The sequence below is a fragment of the Saimiri boliviensis genome, chromosome 16 (assembly GCF_048565385.1).
Source record: "Saimiri boliviensis isolate mSaiBol1 chromosome 16, mSaiBol1.pri, whole genome shotgun sequence".
Classification (NCBI taxonomy): domain Eukaryota; kingdom Metazoa; phylum Chordata; class Mammalia; order Primates; family Cebidae; genus Saimiri; species Saimiri boliviensis.
This window is the reverse complement of record NC_133464.1, coordinates 64,681,823-64,698,720: the sequence shown is the minus strand read 5'-3', so window position 1 is coordinate 64,698,720 and position 16,898 is coordinate 64,681,823. Positions and strand designations below refer to the sequence as shown.

Genomic DNA, 16,898 nt, shown 5'->3' with positions numbered 1-16,898 from the left:
GCTGATGCCTGTAATCGCAGCATTTGGGGAGGCTGAGGCGGGCGGATTACAAGGTCAGGAGTTCGAGACCAGCCTGGCCAACATGGTGAAACTGGGTCTCTACTAAAAATACAAAAATATTAACCAGGTATGGTGGTGTATGCCTATAATACCAGCTACTCAGGAGAATGAAACAGGAGAATTGTTTGAACCCAGGAGATGGAGGTTGCAATGAACGGAGATCATGCCACTGCACTCCAGTCTGGTGACAGAGCAAGACTCTGACTCAGTGGGAAAAAAATTGATAAATAATTATTAACTACAAAAAGTAAAATGTAAATTTAACTTACTCTTTTAATGAAATACTTTTTTTCTAGTTAGTTCCTGGTCTTTGGATGAATGTTACCTATTGCCAGAATAAGACAGGTTTCATACAATGTACACTACTTGGTTGATGGGTGCACTGAAGCTTCAGACTTCACCACTGTACAATTTCATGCATATAACCAAAATCCACTTATACCTCTAAAGCTATTGAAATAAACATAAAAGAAAAAAAATTTAAGACAAGTATTAGCATCAGTTGTGTTCTTTTATACTTCTAAGAATTAAGAAACCAAGTTTTGATAAAGAAGTAAGTGAGAATGAACCCATTTTGTTATAGCGGTATCATTCAGTTCTTTGAACTATTTGAGTTATTCTCTTTAACCTCATATTGATCTGTTTACAAAAACTATTATTAATAGTTTCTTAACTGTCAACTCATTAGAATCTCTTTTGATTGTTTTCACATTGATTCTATTAAGTTTTCTCATTCTTTCCAAGTCTATATAATGAAAATAATAACATTTACAGAGATGTTATGAGGATATAGTAAATGCTCAATAAATCTAACATTTAGCATTTATTGCTTCTTATATAGCCAACACTGTATTAAACCCTTTGTATTCATTAGATCATTTAACTTCTCCCTAATATATTTAGAGATTATTATGACTACTACCATTATACAGCTGGGGAAATGAGACTTCAGTTACTTGCCCATTGTTACCAGTGTTGAAAGCATCAGGACCATCATTACAATGCAGATTTTTTGAATTTGGAACTTAAGTTTTTATTTCTCCATGCTCCATGTTTGATTACCTATTTTTTCTTTTTCTTTTCCTTTTTGAGATGGAATGTCACTCTTGTTGCCATTCTGGAGTACAATGGCGCAATCTTGGCTCACTGCAACCTCCACCTCCCAGGTTCAAGTGATTTTCCTGCCTCCCAAGTAGTTGGGATTATAGGTATGCCTATAATCCCACCACGTCCCGCTAATTTTGTATTTTTAGTAGACACTGGATTTCTCCCTGTTGGTCAGGCTAGTCTCAAACTCCCGACCTCAGGTGATCCACCCACCTCCACCTTCCAAAGTGCTGGGATTACAGGCATTAGCCACTGCGCCCGGCCTTGATTACCTATTTTTTCTTACCAATATTTGATTTTTTTTTTTTTTTGCCTCCTTCCATTTTGTTGAACATAAAGAATTGGAAAGCATTTGATTTGCTAATCAGTTTGTTTCTAAAGACTTTATCAATATTTATGAAATAACTAAGGGGTACTTTGTTTAACCCAGTATATTGAGCTGGGATAGGAAAATGCGAATAGTACTAATTTAAATACATATTTACTAATGTATCTTTTGTACATTCTGCTAAAACCTTATGGCTCCAGATTGAGTTCAGTTAATTTACGAGACATGTCTATCACATAACCTAATTGACAAAGTCATTTCTGGTTGTCAGATCAGCTAGACCAGACTTACTTTCTGATTCATTTTTTTCCATTCAAATCAATGTGTTAATGATCATTCACATAACACTTTGAATTCTGATGTAGGTGCTGTTTTACCTTCTGGATAGAATAAGATGCTGTCACTTACAGCATTTTTTTACTAGTGCCTTGTTATTTTGCTTTTACTGAGCTTTCTTCCCTCCTTCCCCCTCAAATACATTCTTTGGCAGCAGGAAGGGCCTGGAAGAGGTATGGTTGTTAAGCAAAAATTGTCTTTTCTTCCATTACCCATTCTTCAATATATCTGAATTCAGAACATTTCAATAAAATACCCTTTTTTTTTTTTTTTTTTTTGAGACGGAGTTTTGCTCGTTACCCAGGCTGGAGTGCAATGGCGCGATCTCGGCTCACCGCAACCTCCGCCTCCTGGGTTCAGGCAATTCTCCTGCCTCAGCCTCCTGAGTAGCTGGGATTACAGGCACGTGCCACCATGCCCAGCTAATTTTTTGTATTTTTAGTAGAGACGGGGTTTCACCATGTTGACCAGGATGGTCTCGATCTCTTGACCTCGTGATCCACCCGCCTCGGCCTCCCAAAGTGCTGAGATTACAGGCTTGAGCCACCGCGCCTGGCCTTAAAATACCCATTTATAAAGGACACTACACTCTTAGGAGTAATGTGTTTCAGACACAGGACACAGAGCCCTCCTGTGTTTACAATTTCTTGATTTGTATTTCAGATTTTTTTGTCTCATACCCTGTAGACTTTTGCTTTCCTAAACAATACTTTGTAGGCTCCTTTGTTAAATGAGAAAGGGCTATAATGAAAGGGAAGGCACCTTCGCAAGATGCAGTCTAGGCCAAATCACTTGTAAGAAAGACTACATGAAGAAGTAGAGAATCATGGAAAAATAACCTTAAAATTACCCATGCCTTCATCCTCCGCAAACTCTGCTCCCCAGTTTGAAGGCTGCTGATCTGTACTACCTCTATCTCCTTTTCCATCCCCCTCCCTGCTCTTTCCATCCAAGACTGTTCTATCCTTTACCTTAGTCAATACTCAGAGGTCTGTGATCCTTAGTTTATTAAATCAATTGTTTTTGCTCAGACCTTGTCTTACTAAATACATCTGAAAATGTGAACACCTACCCTAGCTAAGAAGAAAAGAAAAATGAGGGAGTTAAGGGAAAAAGAGAAAGAACAGAAAACTGAAAGGAACAAAAATGAGCTATGGAACATGCCAACATATGCTGCACAGGCCTTGAAATTTGCCACATCTGTGCTCTTGTCTTTTACCTTTGTTTTTGCTTCAGCCTGGCAGTGCCTTCCCTTCCTATCCATCCATATAGCCTTCAAAGACCAGCACATCTATGAAGTGACAATATAATTGCTGTTTCTTTCACACCTCTGTTCTTGGTTTGTACTCTGATGTCTAATATTTAAATTACCATAATGCTTTTCATTATGTATTTTCTTTATAAATGCTGTCTTGAATTTGGGGGGAAAAAAACTACTGGGGTTTATAAATAGCCCTCCTTAATGTATACCATTACTATCTAATTATTCCGTTTCGTGATCATATTTATCAGTAATCTATCCAGACTACAGTTTTTATTTTTGCTCTCCTGTTCTCTCCAGGAATCAAAAAGATCAGAATCTCTTATGGACATACATCATAAAAAGTTAAAGAGTAAGGCTGCTGAAGACAAAAATAAGACTCAAGAGAGAATACCATTTGACCGTGATAAGGATCTCAAGGTTAATCGGTTTGATGAAGCACAAAAAAAAGCCCTAATAAAAAAATCTAGAGAACTAAACACCAGATTTTCACATGGCAAAGGCAATATGTTTTTATAAGTAAGTATATTTCAGTGAGGTATATTTTAATACTGATCAATGTGAACTTTTCTAAATACTGTTGTCTTTAATAATTGTGCTGAAATCTATTTCTTTTTACAATAGATTAAAAATTATATTTTTTTTTATAAGTAAACTGTGATTTTTGAAAAGTCAGCCTTGTGGGTTGAAAAATATGGCTTGTAGAAAAAATAGCCTTTCCCTCATAATAACCTAATAAGGATATTGCTATTAAAAATGCTAAAATAAAAATTCAGCTTGTAAGAAAATAGCAAAGAAAGTTGTGGATTGATGCTTGAGTAAATATGCATGCTTTATTAAAGATGAAGAAAGGAGGCTTGCTGGTAGTTTGTATGTTAAACAAAATCCCAACTAGAAAATGTGTATTGCTTAGAAAGGTCCCCTATAAGTTAAGGTTCAAAACTATTCCAATATTCATCCATAGCCCAATCTGACAAGGGTTCAGAATAGTGATTAAGAAGTTACATAGCCGGGCGCGGTGGCTCAAGCCTGTAATCCCAGCACTTTGGGAGGCTGAGGCGGGTGGATCACGAGGTCAAGAGATCGAGACCATCCTGGTCAACATGGTGAAACCCCGTCTCTACCAAAAATACTAAAAATTAGCTGGGCATGGTGGCACGTGCCTGTAATCCCAGCTACTCAGGAGGCTGAGGCAGGAGAATTGCCTGACCCCAGGAGGCGGAGGTTGCGGTGAGCCGAGATCGCGCCATTGCACTCCAGCCTGGGTAACGAGAGCGAAACTCCGTCTCAAAAAAAAAAAAAGAAGTTACATAAAGCTGGGTACAGTGGCTCACGCCTGTAATCCCAACACTTTGGGAGACCGATGTGGTAGGATCACTTGAGCCCAGTAGTTTGAGATCAGCCTGCTTAAGATGGTGAGACCCCATATCTACCAAAAAAAAAAAAAAAAAAAAAAAAACTAGCCAGGTGCAATGTAGCACACCTGTAGTCCCAGCTACTCAGGAGGCAAAGGCAGGACGATCCCTTGAGCCCAGGAATTTGAGGCAGCAGTGAGCTGTGATTGTGCCATTCTACTCTCTAGCCTGGGCAACAAAGTGAGACCTTATCTCTTTCAAAGAAAAAAAAGAGGCTAGGCACAATGGCTCATGCCTGTAATCCTAGCACTTTTGCACTTTGAGAGGCCAAGGCAGGTGGGTCACCTGAGGTTGGGAGAGCAGCCTGACCAACATGGTGAAACTCTGTCTCTACCAAAAATAAAGATAATAAAAATAAAAATTAACTGGGTGTGGTGGCACACCCCTGCAATCCCAGATACTCAGGAGGCTGAGGCAGGAGAATTGCTTGAACCCCGGGAGGCAGAGGTTACAGTGAGCCAAGATCAAGCCACTGCACTCTATCCTGGGCAACAAGAGCAAGAGACTCCATCTCAAAAAAGAAAGAAAAGAAAAAGAAGAAAAGAAATTACATAAAAGCTGAGGTTGCTTCTTAAAATCTTTATGATTTTTAATTGTATAAAGCCTATATCAATATTCAAATTGGATTTTTGAGGAAAATACAGTTAAATTTAGAAATATTTCCAACTTACTGAGTTTTCTTATTTTTACCTCAGGGGGATTTCCCTGTGCAATGAAGAAAAGTTGAAGAATTTTCTTTATCCATCTTTGTTTTTGGCTTCTTAAGATTAGAGATTACTTTAGTCTTAAAAACCACACAAATTTGCCTTGTTCTGTGTGTCCTTTTAAGGTCATGTGGAAACATAAAAACTAATGTTTCTTTTGTAGAACAGAATATTCTATGTGCCTTTAGCTTCTATGGAAGTATGGGCTTTTCTTCAAATAATTATTTTAAGAGGCTTCCATTCCCCCTGATTTTCATGGTATCTCACAAGTACCCTCTAAGGTCTAATCAGGACTGACCGCCGAATCTCTACCACAGCCTGGATCTCCTCATCAAATACACCTAAGTTCCAGAGTGAGTGTGTCAAGTCCTTCCTGTAAACACATAACTTTGAAAGTGGTTCTTTTTTCCCTTTAAACTGCAACCAGTGAATACAAATTTACTTGAAAACAGAGGGTATGGATTTTGTCTGTTTTATAATCAGTTTGCTTGTTTTAGCACTCAGGGCTTTTTATTTGCTGTTTCATTTCTTGAATTGTTTTTAAGTCAGAAAGATCTCTGGGTTATCTCATGTGCTAAGGAAAAATGATTTTGGGTTTTCCAACTTTAGTAGTTAGTATTTCTAGGGGAGGCAATCAGGACAAGTATGCCATTAACTGTTAGCAGTGTGAAATCTGCAAGACTCAGTCTCTATGATCTCAACCAAAGCTTTCTGAGTCCTGGAACTTTGCTTTGGGATTATCTCACTTTACCCATTTATATACTGTACTCAACAGTTTGTAGCTAATTTACGGGGATCGTATCTTTTATATCGATTATGAATAGAAAAAAATTAATTCCTGAATACAAAAATGGAAATGGAAAACTTATCATTATAACCCCCCTAATTGGGAGTATTATAAGTTTGTGATGCTTTAAGCATTGCCTCTAAAAATAATACATTTATAAGATGAGAAGTTCTATTTAAAGTATTAAACTATTGTTAAATAAATGCCAATTCTGTAAGTTATATTTTCTTGCTTAATCCCAGTTGTTCCACTGGTATTCTAGTTTTGATGAGACACAAATTTTCAATGGAAAAAGATTCTGATTCCCAGTTCATGTAAGCTTCATGAAAATTGAGTAAACTATATGATGGTACAAATTATTCTTCCTCTAATAATAGCAGTACAATATATTTTTTCCATAGCATCAATGTAAACCATAGCGAACTAAAGGAGCATTGCTGTTAAAAAGATGAGTTATTCTCCTAAGCAAATTTAAAAAGTTTCTTGTCTACTCAGAATTGAACAGAGCTACCTTTTGACTAAAAATGTCATTTTTAATGAGCAATATTTTCTGAACACAAAATTTTGTACAAGAGTATCTCCATTGCATTCATTTAATTTTGTTACGATTTTTTCCCAATGAAAGGAAAAAGTATTTTCTAGCTCTTCTTCCTTATGTAAATTCTTAACATATATTTTTGAGAAATTTGTATTTTTTAAAGTAAAAGTGTTATCTTTGGAGACTTATTTTGGTTTGTTTTCCTACTTTAAAGAGAATAGGGATATTTCTGTTACGTAGTTACTGTTTTATGCCTCACCTTTGGAGTGACCATGACCTTGGCATCAAGAAGAGAAACCTCTGCTTTCCGCCTAATGCTTCCAGGAGTTACCACCTTACTGGCCTTGGAGCTAGTGCTCTTTTGTGTCAACCTGAGGGCAGTTTTAACAAAATGTAAGGCCAGTTTCAGAGATTGTTTTGCCCCATGGAGGGACTAATCCCAATTCAAAAATACTGACAACAAAAGGACAAAGTCGTTACCGCACAGGGCGGAAGGTGTTCTTTACTTCCTCCCCTCCCCACTTCCAAAGCTGCAAAAGGCCTAACCGAATCAAATCTCCTGTCCATCTGGCAGGAGACATTTTAATAAGAACTTTTTAATTTCCTACATTTCTTGGCCAATTGTCATGGGAATGTGACCTCTTTTGAAATTTAGAAATGAAGGAGAACAAAAGAGTAACACTGCTCGCTTCGGCAGCACATATACTAAAAATTGGAACGAAACAGAGATTAGCATGTCCCCTGCGCAAGGATGACGCAAATTCGTGAAGTGATCCATATTAAAAAAAAAAAAAAAAAAGTAATACTACATTCATATAATAGAGTAGATACTTTTAATGTTCTTACCATTGAAGGTGCCATTTAAGTTTGTAATACTTGAAATTATATGATTTTTGTCCAGCTTTCTAAATTGTCATCTTCAATAATTTAGGTGTTTCAAATAGTAACCACATTACCGGTAAGTAAATGGTGGGGTTATTGGGTTTAGCAGGTGTGGAAGTTAAGAGGGTTGAACAAAAAAAGAGAGATGGTGGCTACATCCCTAATAAGACCGTCTTAGCAGATAAATGAAATCCTTTTTGTGTTGGGCACAACATAGTAAATTAAGTCTTGCTCTTAAAAAGGAAAAAAAGGCCAGGCGTGGTGGCTCATGCCTGTAATCCCAGCACTTTGGGAGGCCGAGGTGGGTGGATCATGAGGTCAAGAGATCGAGACCATCCTGGTAACATGGTGAAACCCCGTCTCTACTAAAAATACAAAAAATTAGCTGGGCGTGGTGGTGCGTGCCTGTAATCCCAGCTACTCAGGAGGCTGAGGCAGGAGAATTGCCTGAACCCAGGAGGCGGAGGTTGCGGTGAGCCGAGATCACGCCATTGCACTCCAGCCTGGGCAACAAGAGCTAAACTCCGTCTCAAAAAAAAAAAAAAAAAGGAAAAAAAAACCCTGATCTAAGAATTTTTAATCTGGTTTAAATGTCGCAATCACTTGACATTTAATTTATCATTTTAACACTGAAAGATTCTTTGAATTAACGACTTATTTAGAAGTGAGGTTGAGATTTGCATGGTACCAAGGCTTACCTGCTTTAGAATATATCTGTGGTTATTGTATAAATAATTTGATCCCAAAACATTATGACTTTTTTTTTTTTTTTTTTTTTTTTTTTTTTTTTTTTTTTTTGAGACGGAGTTTCGCTCTTGTTACCCAGGCTGGAGTGCAATGGCGCGATCTCGGCTCACCGCAACCTCCGCCTCCTGGGTTCAGGCAATTCTCCTGCCTCAGCCTCCTGAGTAGCTGGGATTACAGGCACGCGCCACCATGCCCAGCTGATTTTTTGTATTTTTAGTAGAGACGGGGTTTCACCATGTCGACCAGGATGGTCTCGAACTCTCGACCTTGTGATCCACCCGCCTCGGCCTCCCAAAGTGCTGGGATTACAGGCTTGAGCCACCGCACCCGGCCATTTTTTGTTTTTTATTGAGGGTAGATAATGTTAATATTAAACTACTATACTTATAGGAGGCCCTTATCACTTCTCTTTTCACTTTTTCCATGCAGTGATAGGTATTATTAGAAAAAAGTTATTTGTTGAATTACACCTAAGAGGAAGAATTAACATGATAGAAAGTGGTTAGAGATAGCCCCCAATTAACATTGACAGCCAAATCTTCTATTTCAGAGTATTGTTTTATTTTTCTTTGGCTTTTGATGCCATTGTGAGATTTAAGTCTGCAGTTTCAAAAGCTCATGCCACTTAGAAGAGGTGTTTTTTGCAGCTTAAAAACTTGTTTGTGACTGCAGTATGTGCACAGTTAAAAAGCTGCTCACTGCCCCTTTCAACCTTTTCATTTTCAGCTTTACTAAGAGACTGTTTATAGAAACAGAATTCCTTAAGTGTAATTTTTTATGTGTAAATAAAGTTTTATCTGTATCTGAGAAGTTGTAGTTTTTATTTTTGTTTTGTTTTAACATTATTAGCTTTTCTGAAGCAGGCAGTGTTAGTAGAGAATATTCTGTAAAGGTTTATTCTGGCCAACCGGGTCATTGTAGGCTATTGTAAACAACAACAACAACTTTTAACTCCAGCTCACTTGTCAGATTTTCATTATCCTAATGTAACTATACAGATATTTGTCTATTGAGAAACACAAGGCAGACAACTGGAAATGCTCTTAAGAACACGATGGCACTGTGTTACAACCAAGATTCCTGTGTTCCTCATATCACAGGACATGTAACAGTGGGTAGGATTTTTTTCTGGATTGTTTAATTATGAGGGTTTTTTTTGGTTTGGTTTGGTCTGCCTCCCAAATTGAAAGTGACCAAAAAAGATGCTTTGCATCATTAAAAGCTAAGCGTTGAATGCTAGGAATCTGAACATGTAGGGTCAAAAAGACAGCCTTTGCTTTCTCAGATAATTTCCCTATAATAAGTAGTTTTTGAGGAACTTATATATGTTTGTTAATTTATTCAATAAAAATGTATTAAATGCCTCAGTATGTGGTAGGTGCTAAGAACACAATGGTGAACCAGGTAGGCATAGTCCTCCTCCCTGCGAGAAGATACTGTGCTGGTCACTTACATGGTATTCACAGATAAGTAAAGCAGATTCCTTGATTCGTGATTTTATATTCTAGGGGGAGAGCAGAAAAAGATCTGAGTAAAAAAGATCAAGTAATTGCACATTGTTGATAGGTGTTAGAAAGAAAACAGGGTAGTGAGAGACTAGAACAAGTAGTTGAGAATGGGAATTCTCTTTAGTTCCGGTAATAAGAAGTCTCTGAAGATGTGTCATTTAAGCTGAAACTTAAAAAATAAAAAGAAGCTAACAGTGTCAAAAGTGACTGATCACATATGCAAATGCCCTGAAGCAGTAATTCTTTGGTGTTTGAAGAATTACACCAGTGTGGCTGGTATATTGTGAGAAATATGATGGCTCAGGGTTGGGTCTTGTTACTGATACTATGAAGCCTATTCTTCCCAGTGGAGAATATTTTTTTTGAGACAGAGTCTCGCTCTGTTGCCCGGACTGGAGTGTAATGGCACAATCTCGGCTCACTACAGCTTCTGCCTTCCAGGTTCAAGTGATTCTCCTGCCTCAGCTTCCTGAAAGCTGAGATTACAGGTGCCTGCCAATATACCTGACTATTTTCTGTATTTTTAGTGGAGACAGGGTTGCACCATGTTGGCCAGGCAATTCTTGAACTCCTGACCTCAGATGATCCAACTGCCTTGGCCTCCCAAAGTGCTGGGATTACAGGCGTGAGCCACTGCACCCAGCCTCCAATGGAGAATACTCCTTAACCAAGTTATAAACATCACATTGGAATAGGCCAGATGGTTCTTACACCAAAGGTCTACCCTGCTGGCCTTTCAGAATTCCCCAAATATGTCTGAATTCACTCTTAGGCCCTTGCTCTGCAAACACCCTGTATGTGAGAACATTAATACATTGAACTGAACATTAAACCTATACTTTTTCAACAAAAGCATAAATATTTAAGAATAGCTGTTTTTTTCAGAAGTTGTAAATTACTTGTTTCCTCCTGGGCCTAATTATTGAGGGTTATTTACATTCTTTTTAAGAACTGGCCGGGCGCGGTGGCTCAAGCCTGTAATCCCAGCACTTTGGGAGGCCAAGGTGGGTGGATCACGAGGTCAAGAGATCGAGACCATCCTGGTCAACATGGTGAAACCCTGTCTCTACTAAAAACACAAAAAATTAGCTGGGCATGGTGGCATGTGCCTGTAATCCCAGCTACTCGAGGCTGAGGCAGGAGAATTGCCTGAACCCAGGAGGCGGAGGTTGTGGTGAGCCGAGATCGTGCCATTGCACTCCAGCCTGGGTAACAAGAGCGAAACTCCGTCTCAGAAAAAAAAAAAAAAAGAACTGAATAGCACCAGATGAATTCAACAATTATTAGTCAAGTCTTTAGAATTCTGGACATAGTAGTATGTTTTTACTTAGGGACTGAAAAATGCAGTAGATGAGTCTGTCTCTTAATTTGTAATCCTTTAACCATTTCTATCAGAATCACCTAGGAGTTCACTTAAATGCAAATCTCCAGTCCCACACCTACTAAATAGGAATCTTTGGGGTTATGCTTTTTTTTTCAGAGATTGTTTTGCCCCATGTTTAACAGTAGGTAAAAGAATGTTAAAAAGAAACAAAAGGCCAGGCACAGTGGCTCATATCTGTAATCCCAGCACTTCAAGAGGCCAAGGCAGGAGAATCACTTGAGAGCCAGGAGTTCAAGACCAACCTGGGCAACATGGCAAGACCCTGTCTCTACAAAAAAATAATAATCATAATAATTTAAAAATTAGCTGGGCATGGTGGCATGCATCTGTAGTCCCAGCTACTCAGGAAGCTGAGGCAGGAGGATCACTTGAGCCCAAGAATTCAAGGCTACAGTGAGGTATGAATGTGCCACTGCACTCTAACCAGGGAAATAGAGAGAGACCCTGTCTCTAAAAAAGAAAAATAAAAAAGCAACAAAGTCATGCAGAACTAGGTATGAAAGACAAGTAATAAAAGCTACAAATAAAAGCTGCATCATTGTTTTGAGATCTGGATAAATTTCAAGAACCCATTCAAGAATATTGAAGCATTTTAAAGTTCATTTTCATACCTCTGATTACTTACCACTGTCCTATCCTTTATAGAGCTTCTATTTTCTTTATGATGGGGCAATGTTGGCCAAACAGGCTATATGATAAGGGATTTACTACTAGTTTTATCTTCATACAATCAGAGCTCTGAGATGAAAATCAACTTGTTCCTTTTTAATCACTGGGTGCAAAAGAACAAATGAAGTTGCTTATGTATATAATGATGATTTTTGTCTTTCTAGGTGATGGCTGAAAGCAACACATTTTGCTCAACTAAGGATAAATAATACTATAATACCTAACTCACACTACACACTTAACAAAAGCAATTAATCATCAACCTAAGATTGCTACTTTTTATAACAGGTACAGATACAATTTTTAATATTGACCAGCAAATAAATATAGAAATTGTGATCATTCTTCAGTCTTCATTTTAACTGAATTTAAATTTGTGTTTTTCCCCAACAGCCTTGTATATTGGTTAATAAAACTGTCAGATTTGAAAACAGATTCTGAAATTTTAAAATGTTTGCAGTCAAATGACAGTTTATCAATAAAGATTTAAAACTATCTCTTACCCTGTCACTTTGTAAGATGTTAATCAATCCATTATACTGTGTTGCCTGTAAGAAAATGATATGAAAAGATGGCTTCAGAGTATTTCCTTCTACCAGCAAATCATAAAGAGCTTTTTAAAATCACATTTATAATCTTTCCAGTGAGCATATATGAACACACAGTGGGGCTGCATCTTTATTGAGTATTTACCAGAACTATGTAATACCTAGGCTTAGGCAAATGGAAGGTAATGATTTTTTTTTTTTTTTTTTTTTTTTTTTTTCTTGAGACGGAGTTTCGCTCTTGTTACCCAGGCTGGAGTGCAATGGCACGATCTCGGCTCACTGCAACCTCCGCCTCCTGGGTTTAGGCAATTCTCCTGCCTCAGCCTCCCAAGTAGTGGGGACTACAGGCACGCGCCACCATGCCCAGCTAATTTTTGCATTTTTAGTAGAGACAGGGTTTCACCATGTTGACCAGGATGGTCTCGATCTCTTGACCTCATGATCCACCCACCTCAGCTTCCCAAAGTGCTGGGATTGTAGGCGTGAGCCACCGCGCCCGGCCGGAAGGTATTGATTGAACAAAAATGATGACCAGTTTTGTCAGCAAAATCAATGTCTTAGAAACTTTGATGTTCATCAGAATCCCCTGGGAGCTTATTACAAACATAGATGCCCTGACCCTATCAGAGATTTTTTTCAGAGACAGAGTCTCACTCTGTTACCCAGACTGGAGTGCAGTGGTGTGATCTTGGCTCACTGCAACCTCCAGCTCCCAGGCTCAAGCGAATCTCATGCCTCAGCCTCCTGAGTAGCTAGGATTACAGGCATGCACCACCACACCAGGCTATTGTTTGTATTTGTAGTAACAACGAGGGTTTCACCATGTTGGCCAGGCTGGTCTCAAACTCCTGGTCTTAAGTGATCCACCCACCTTGGCCTCCCAAAATGCTGGGATTACAAGTGTGAGCCACCGTGCCCAACCAATCAGGTTTTTATTTCATCTGTAGGTTTGGGGGTGGGCCCAATACATGGTTGGGCCATCTATTTTGGGCAAGCTGCCCAGGTGATTCTGTATACTCTGAAGTATGAGAATCAAACTTGGTTTGGCCCAAACATGACATTTCTTGAGGTTCTTAAAATTTAAAATGTTTACAGTCAAACCACAGTTTAGAATCTAACATTAAGATTAATAGAATCAAGATTAAGATTTCTAGAATCAAAGATGTTGTGTTGTCAGATTGTGACCACTGAGCCTCTTGATTAAAAACATAGAAGGCAAAACTCATTTTCCCAGGCTCCCTTGCTGCTAGAGCACAAGTATGTGGCCTGGTCTCTGCCAATCAGCTGCACCCACGTGCAATTGGTATTCTAAGGGAGAAAAGGGAAGAAGTTGGCATTCCCAGAAACATCTTCTGATAGGCCTGTTAGTGGACATGGCCAGATCTTCAACAGCAGCAGAGCTGGCATGTCTGGCACCCAGTTCCAAGCATCGGTGGTGTCAACTGCTGTGACTGAGACTGGGGCTTCTCTAGAGGAGGACTGCAGTGTGGATGCACACTCCTGCTTATGTAACTTCTGGGTCTGCTTAAACTAATCAGAGTATATTACTTTGTTTGCAACTAAGCCCTGATTAACATATGGAAGTTATACCATGCCAGTTAAGCATGTTATAAACTTTGGAGACAGCAGCCTGCAATCAATTCCGACGTAAACACTAGCTATGTTAACTTGAGACAAGTTTCTTAATCAATTTCAACTGTCTTTGTCTCTTAAATGGGGCAGTAACAACTCACAAGGTGTTACCAGGATTACATGAGATGACATATTTAAACAATTAGCACAAAAACCAGCAATAATGATGGTTGTTATTGTAGCCACCTGGCTAATAGATGTACTCAGACAACTTTGGTAGACAGGCTCACTTATGACCTCAGAAGATTCGGGTATTGGAACTCTTGGCAGCAAGTAATAGCAACCCAACTCAAATTGGCTTAATAGTTGATTCACTCATGTGGCCAAGCACAGTGGCTCACACATGTAATCCCTGCACTTTGGGAGGCCAAGGCAGGAGGACTGTTTGAGGCCAGGAGTTCGAGACCAGCCTGAGCAACACAGGAGACCATGTCTGTACAAAAAATTTAAAAAATTAGCTGGGCATGATGGTGTGTACCTGTAGTCTCAGCTCCTTGGGAGACTGAGATGGGAGGTTGAGGCTGCAATGAGCCACGTTCGCAGCACTGCACTCCAGCCTGGGTGACAGAGTGAGATCCCCTCTCAAAAAAATAATTAAAAGATTTTTTAAGCTGGGCGCGGTGGCTCACGCCTGTAATCCCAGCACTTTGGGAGGCCGAGGCGGGTGGATCACGAGGTCGAGAGATCGAGACCATCCTGGTCAACATGGTGAAACCCCGTCTCTACTAAAAATACCAAAAAAAATTAGCTGGGCATGGTGGTGCATGCCTGTAATCCCAGCTACTCAAGAGGCTGAGGCAGGAGAATTGCCTGAACCCAGGAGGTGGAGGTTGCAGTGAGCCAAGATCGTGCCATTGCACTCCAGCCTGGGTAACAGGAGCGAAACTCTGCCTCCAAAAAAAAAAAAAACAAAAAAAAAGATTTTTAAAAATATAATTAAAAAACAAAAACAAAAAAAGGAACAACAAAAAAAAAGGAAGAAAAAATAAAGATTTATTCGCTCATGTAATTAAAAGTCCAGACCGTAGCCCTGGCTTTAGGTACAACTGGATCTGGGCGCCCAAAACGTGTCACAGGATTCTGTCTCTGCTCCTTGGCCTGCCTTCCTTTGTGTGGACCTCACCTCAGGTAGACTTCCTGGACGGGGACAAACTGGATAGCAGCACGTCTAAAGTGACATTCTGCCAGTTTAACAAACCAGTGAAAAGAAAGCTGCTCTTTTCCAGTAGTTCCTGCTGAAGTCCAAGAACTGATGCCGATGGGCTCACCTTTGGTCACTTGTTTATCCTAAATCAATCACAGGGTCATGAGAGAAAACACCCAGTAACCCAGGCTAGTTCATATCTCCACCCATGAAGCCAAAGGGTGGGTTAAACTCTATCTAAACCACCTAGACCAAGAACTTGGCAGAAGAGTTCCCCAAAAGAAAGTAGCAATGTTATTGGAAACAAAGATAACATATACTAGAAAGACAAAAACATCTGATGCTTGCTATGGCCCCATCTCACCTTTGATTCCCACCAGTTTTCTAATGAGAGTACAGACACTGTGTTTACCAAATTGGGGTCTCGCCCACCTGCCTGTCTGTTCTTTACAGGTTTACCAATGTTAGCATCTGGCCGTGTGAACCCCCTTTCATTAGATATCAGCTAGTCCTGTCTCATGGTTATGAATTTTCATGTGCAGAGGGGATGGGGGCACATGCTCACATCAACATGCTTCAGAGATGACTCAGCCAGGGTAGGTGCTGCCCAGTATGATGGCACTGTTTCTAAAATGCCTGCCCCTCCCTTCCTGATTTGCTTCCATCACATCCTCTGACATCAAAAAGTACATTTAGCACAAACAAGGTAGACGAGAGATGAGCTGTCACGGTTTATTCACCACATTCTGCTGCAACTTATAAATCAGAGTACAATTCAAAATGATTTCTTTAGTCTTTCCATCTTAAAAAAATAGGAAGAAAGGGAAATGAAAAAAATATGAAGGATAATCAGCTCCAGCCCAATCAATAGCAAGGAAGCCTGCCTGACTCTGCCAATTAAATGTGTTTCTTGGCTATGAGATGTCCAATGACAGGAGGCTTGGAGAGAAGTTAGCCAAAGTGGAAACCGGATTCACCGTAACTTCAGGCACAAGGGGCCTTGAGTTAGCCACTCCCAGCTGATGATTATCACTGGTTGAGTACATTGGTGGGCCACTGGGTTTCTCAGCTGCTCTGCAGTTCTCCAGCCTCTGTGCTCCATAATGTTTCCCTAAAGGAAACTGGAGGTATGGTTACCAAAAGAAGGTAACATATTCCAGGTAGGCAAAAACAAGAAAAACGAAACTACAGTCAGTTAAAAGCCTGACGTAGAGTTGTTGGAAAAGGTGTTCACAGCACTGCACTCCAGCCTGGGTGACAGAGTGAGATCCCCTCTGCCTGCAGAGCTGTTTGGAACCCAAATAAAGACAGGAATCATGACATGTTATCCTCTGGTTTATTTTAATGACAAAGTCCGCCTGATGATAAAAACATTGTCATTATTTTATCTTTCAACTTTGAGGGACAGAATCCTTGAACACTAGCTCAAAAATATCCTCTAGCTCGATAGCTTACACAGCGTTCCCGGCCAGTAGGTCACCACACTCGTCCTTCCATTAGCTCTTCGGACTGTTATGAGCTGTTTACTTGTTTTGCACAAATGGATTATGAACTCTGTGAAGGCAATATCCTATCTTTTTTATTGGTTATTTCTAGGACCTAGCTATAATAGATACTCAATGAAGTTTGTGAGAGGGACGAAGGGAGAGACGGATACATCAAAAGAAATGGAGACTTCTTAAATCCTGAGTACAAACTTGCGTTCTTTTCTAGGTGAGGTAGACCTGGAAATGTCAGTGATTCCACAAGGAGGCACTAGAGTTCCACCTGTCTTCCTCCGCCAAGCCAAGCGGGAGCCAACTGAGTCTTGATCCCGGCTGGTACCTTGTTAACAGATGCCTTTAGCAG

At 39.6% G+C, this 16,898-nt stretch overlaps 1 protein-coding gene and 1 non-coding gene across 4 annotated transcripts in view; both read left to right on the top strand.

The window, feature by feature from the left end:
- The window catches only part of GPALPP1 (GPALPP motifs containing 1), a 45,368-nt gene extending 32,951 nt beyond the window's left edge, over positions 1–12,417 (top strand). For 2 of the 3 annotated variants that reach the window (XM_039473300.2, XM_039473298.2), the window contains 2 exons: positions 3,393–3,611; positions 5,203–10,926. In XM_039473300.2, the coding sequence (XP_039329234.1) occupies positions 3,393–3,611 (219 nt within the window). In that variant the 3' untranslated portion in view covers positions 5,203–10,926. Of the gene's footprint in view, positions 1–3,392; positions 3,612–5,202; positions 10,927–11,890 lie in introns of those variants that run through there. The other variant, XM_039473299.2, reaches the window with a different exon arrangement.
- LOC120365806 (U6 spliceosomal RNA) lies at positions 7,218–7,320 on the top strand. Its single transcript, XR_005580654.1, has one exon. It is a non-coding gene; the product is annotated as a U6 spliceosomal RNA (small nuclear RNA).
- Positions 12,418–16,898: the final 4,481 nt, after the last annotated feature.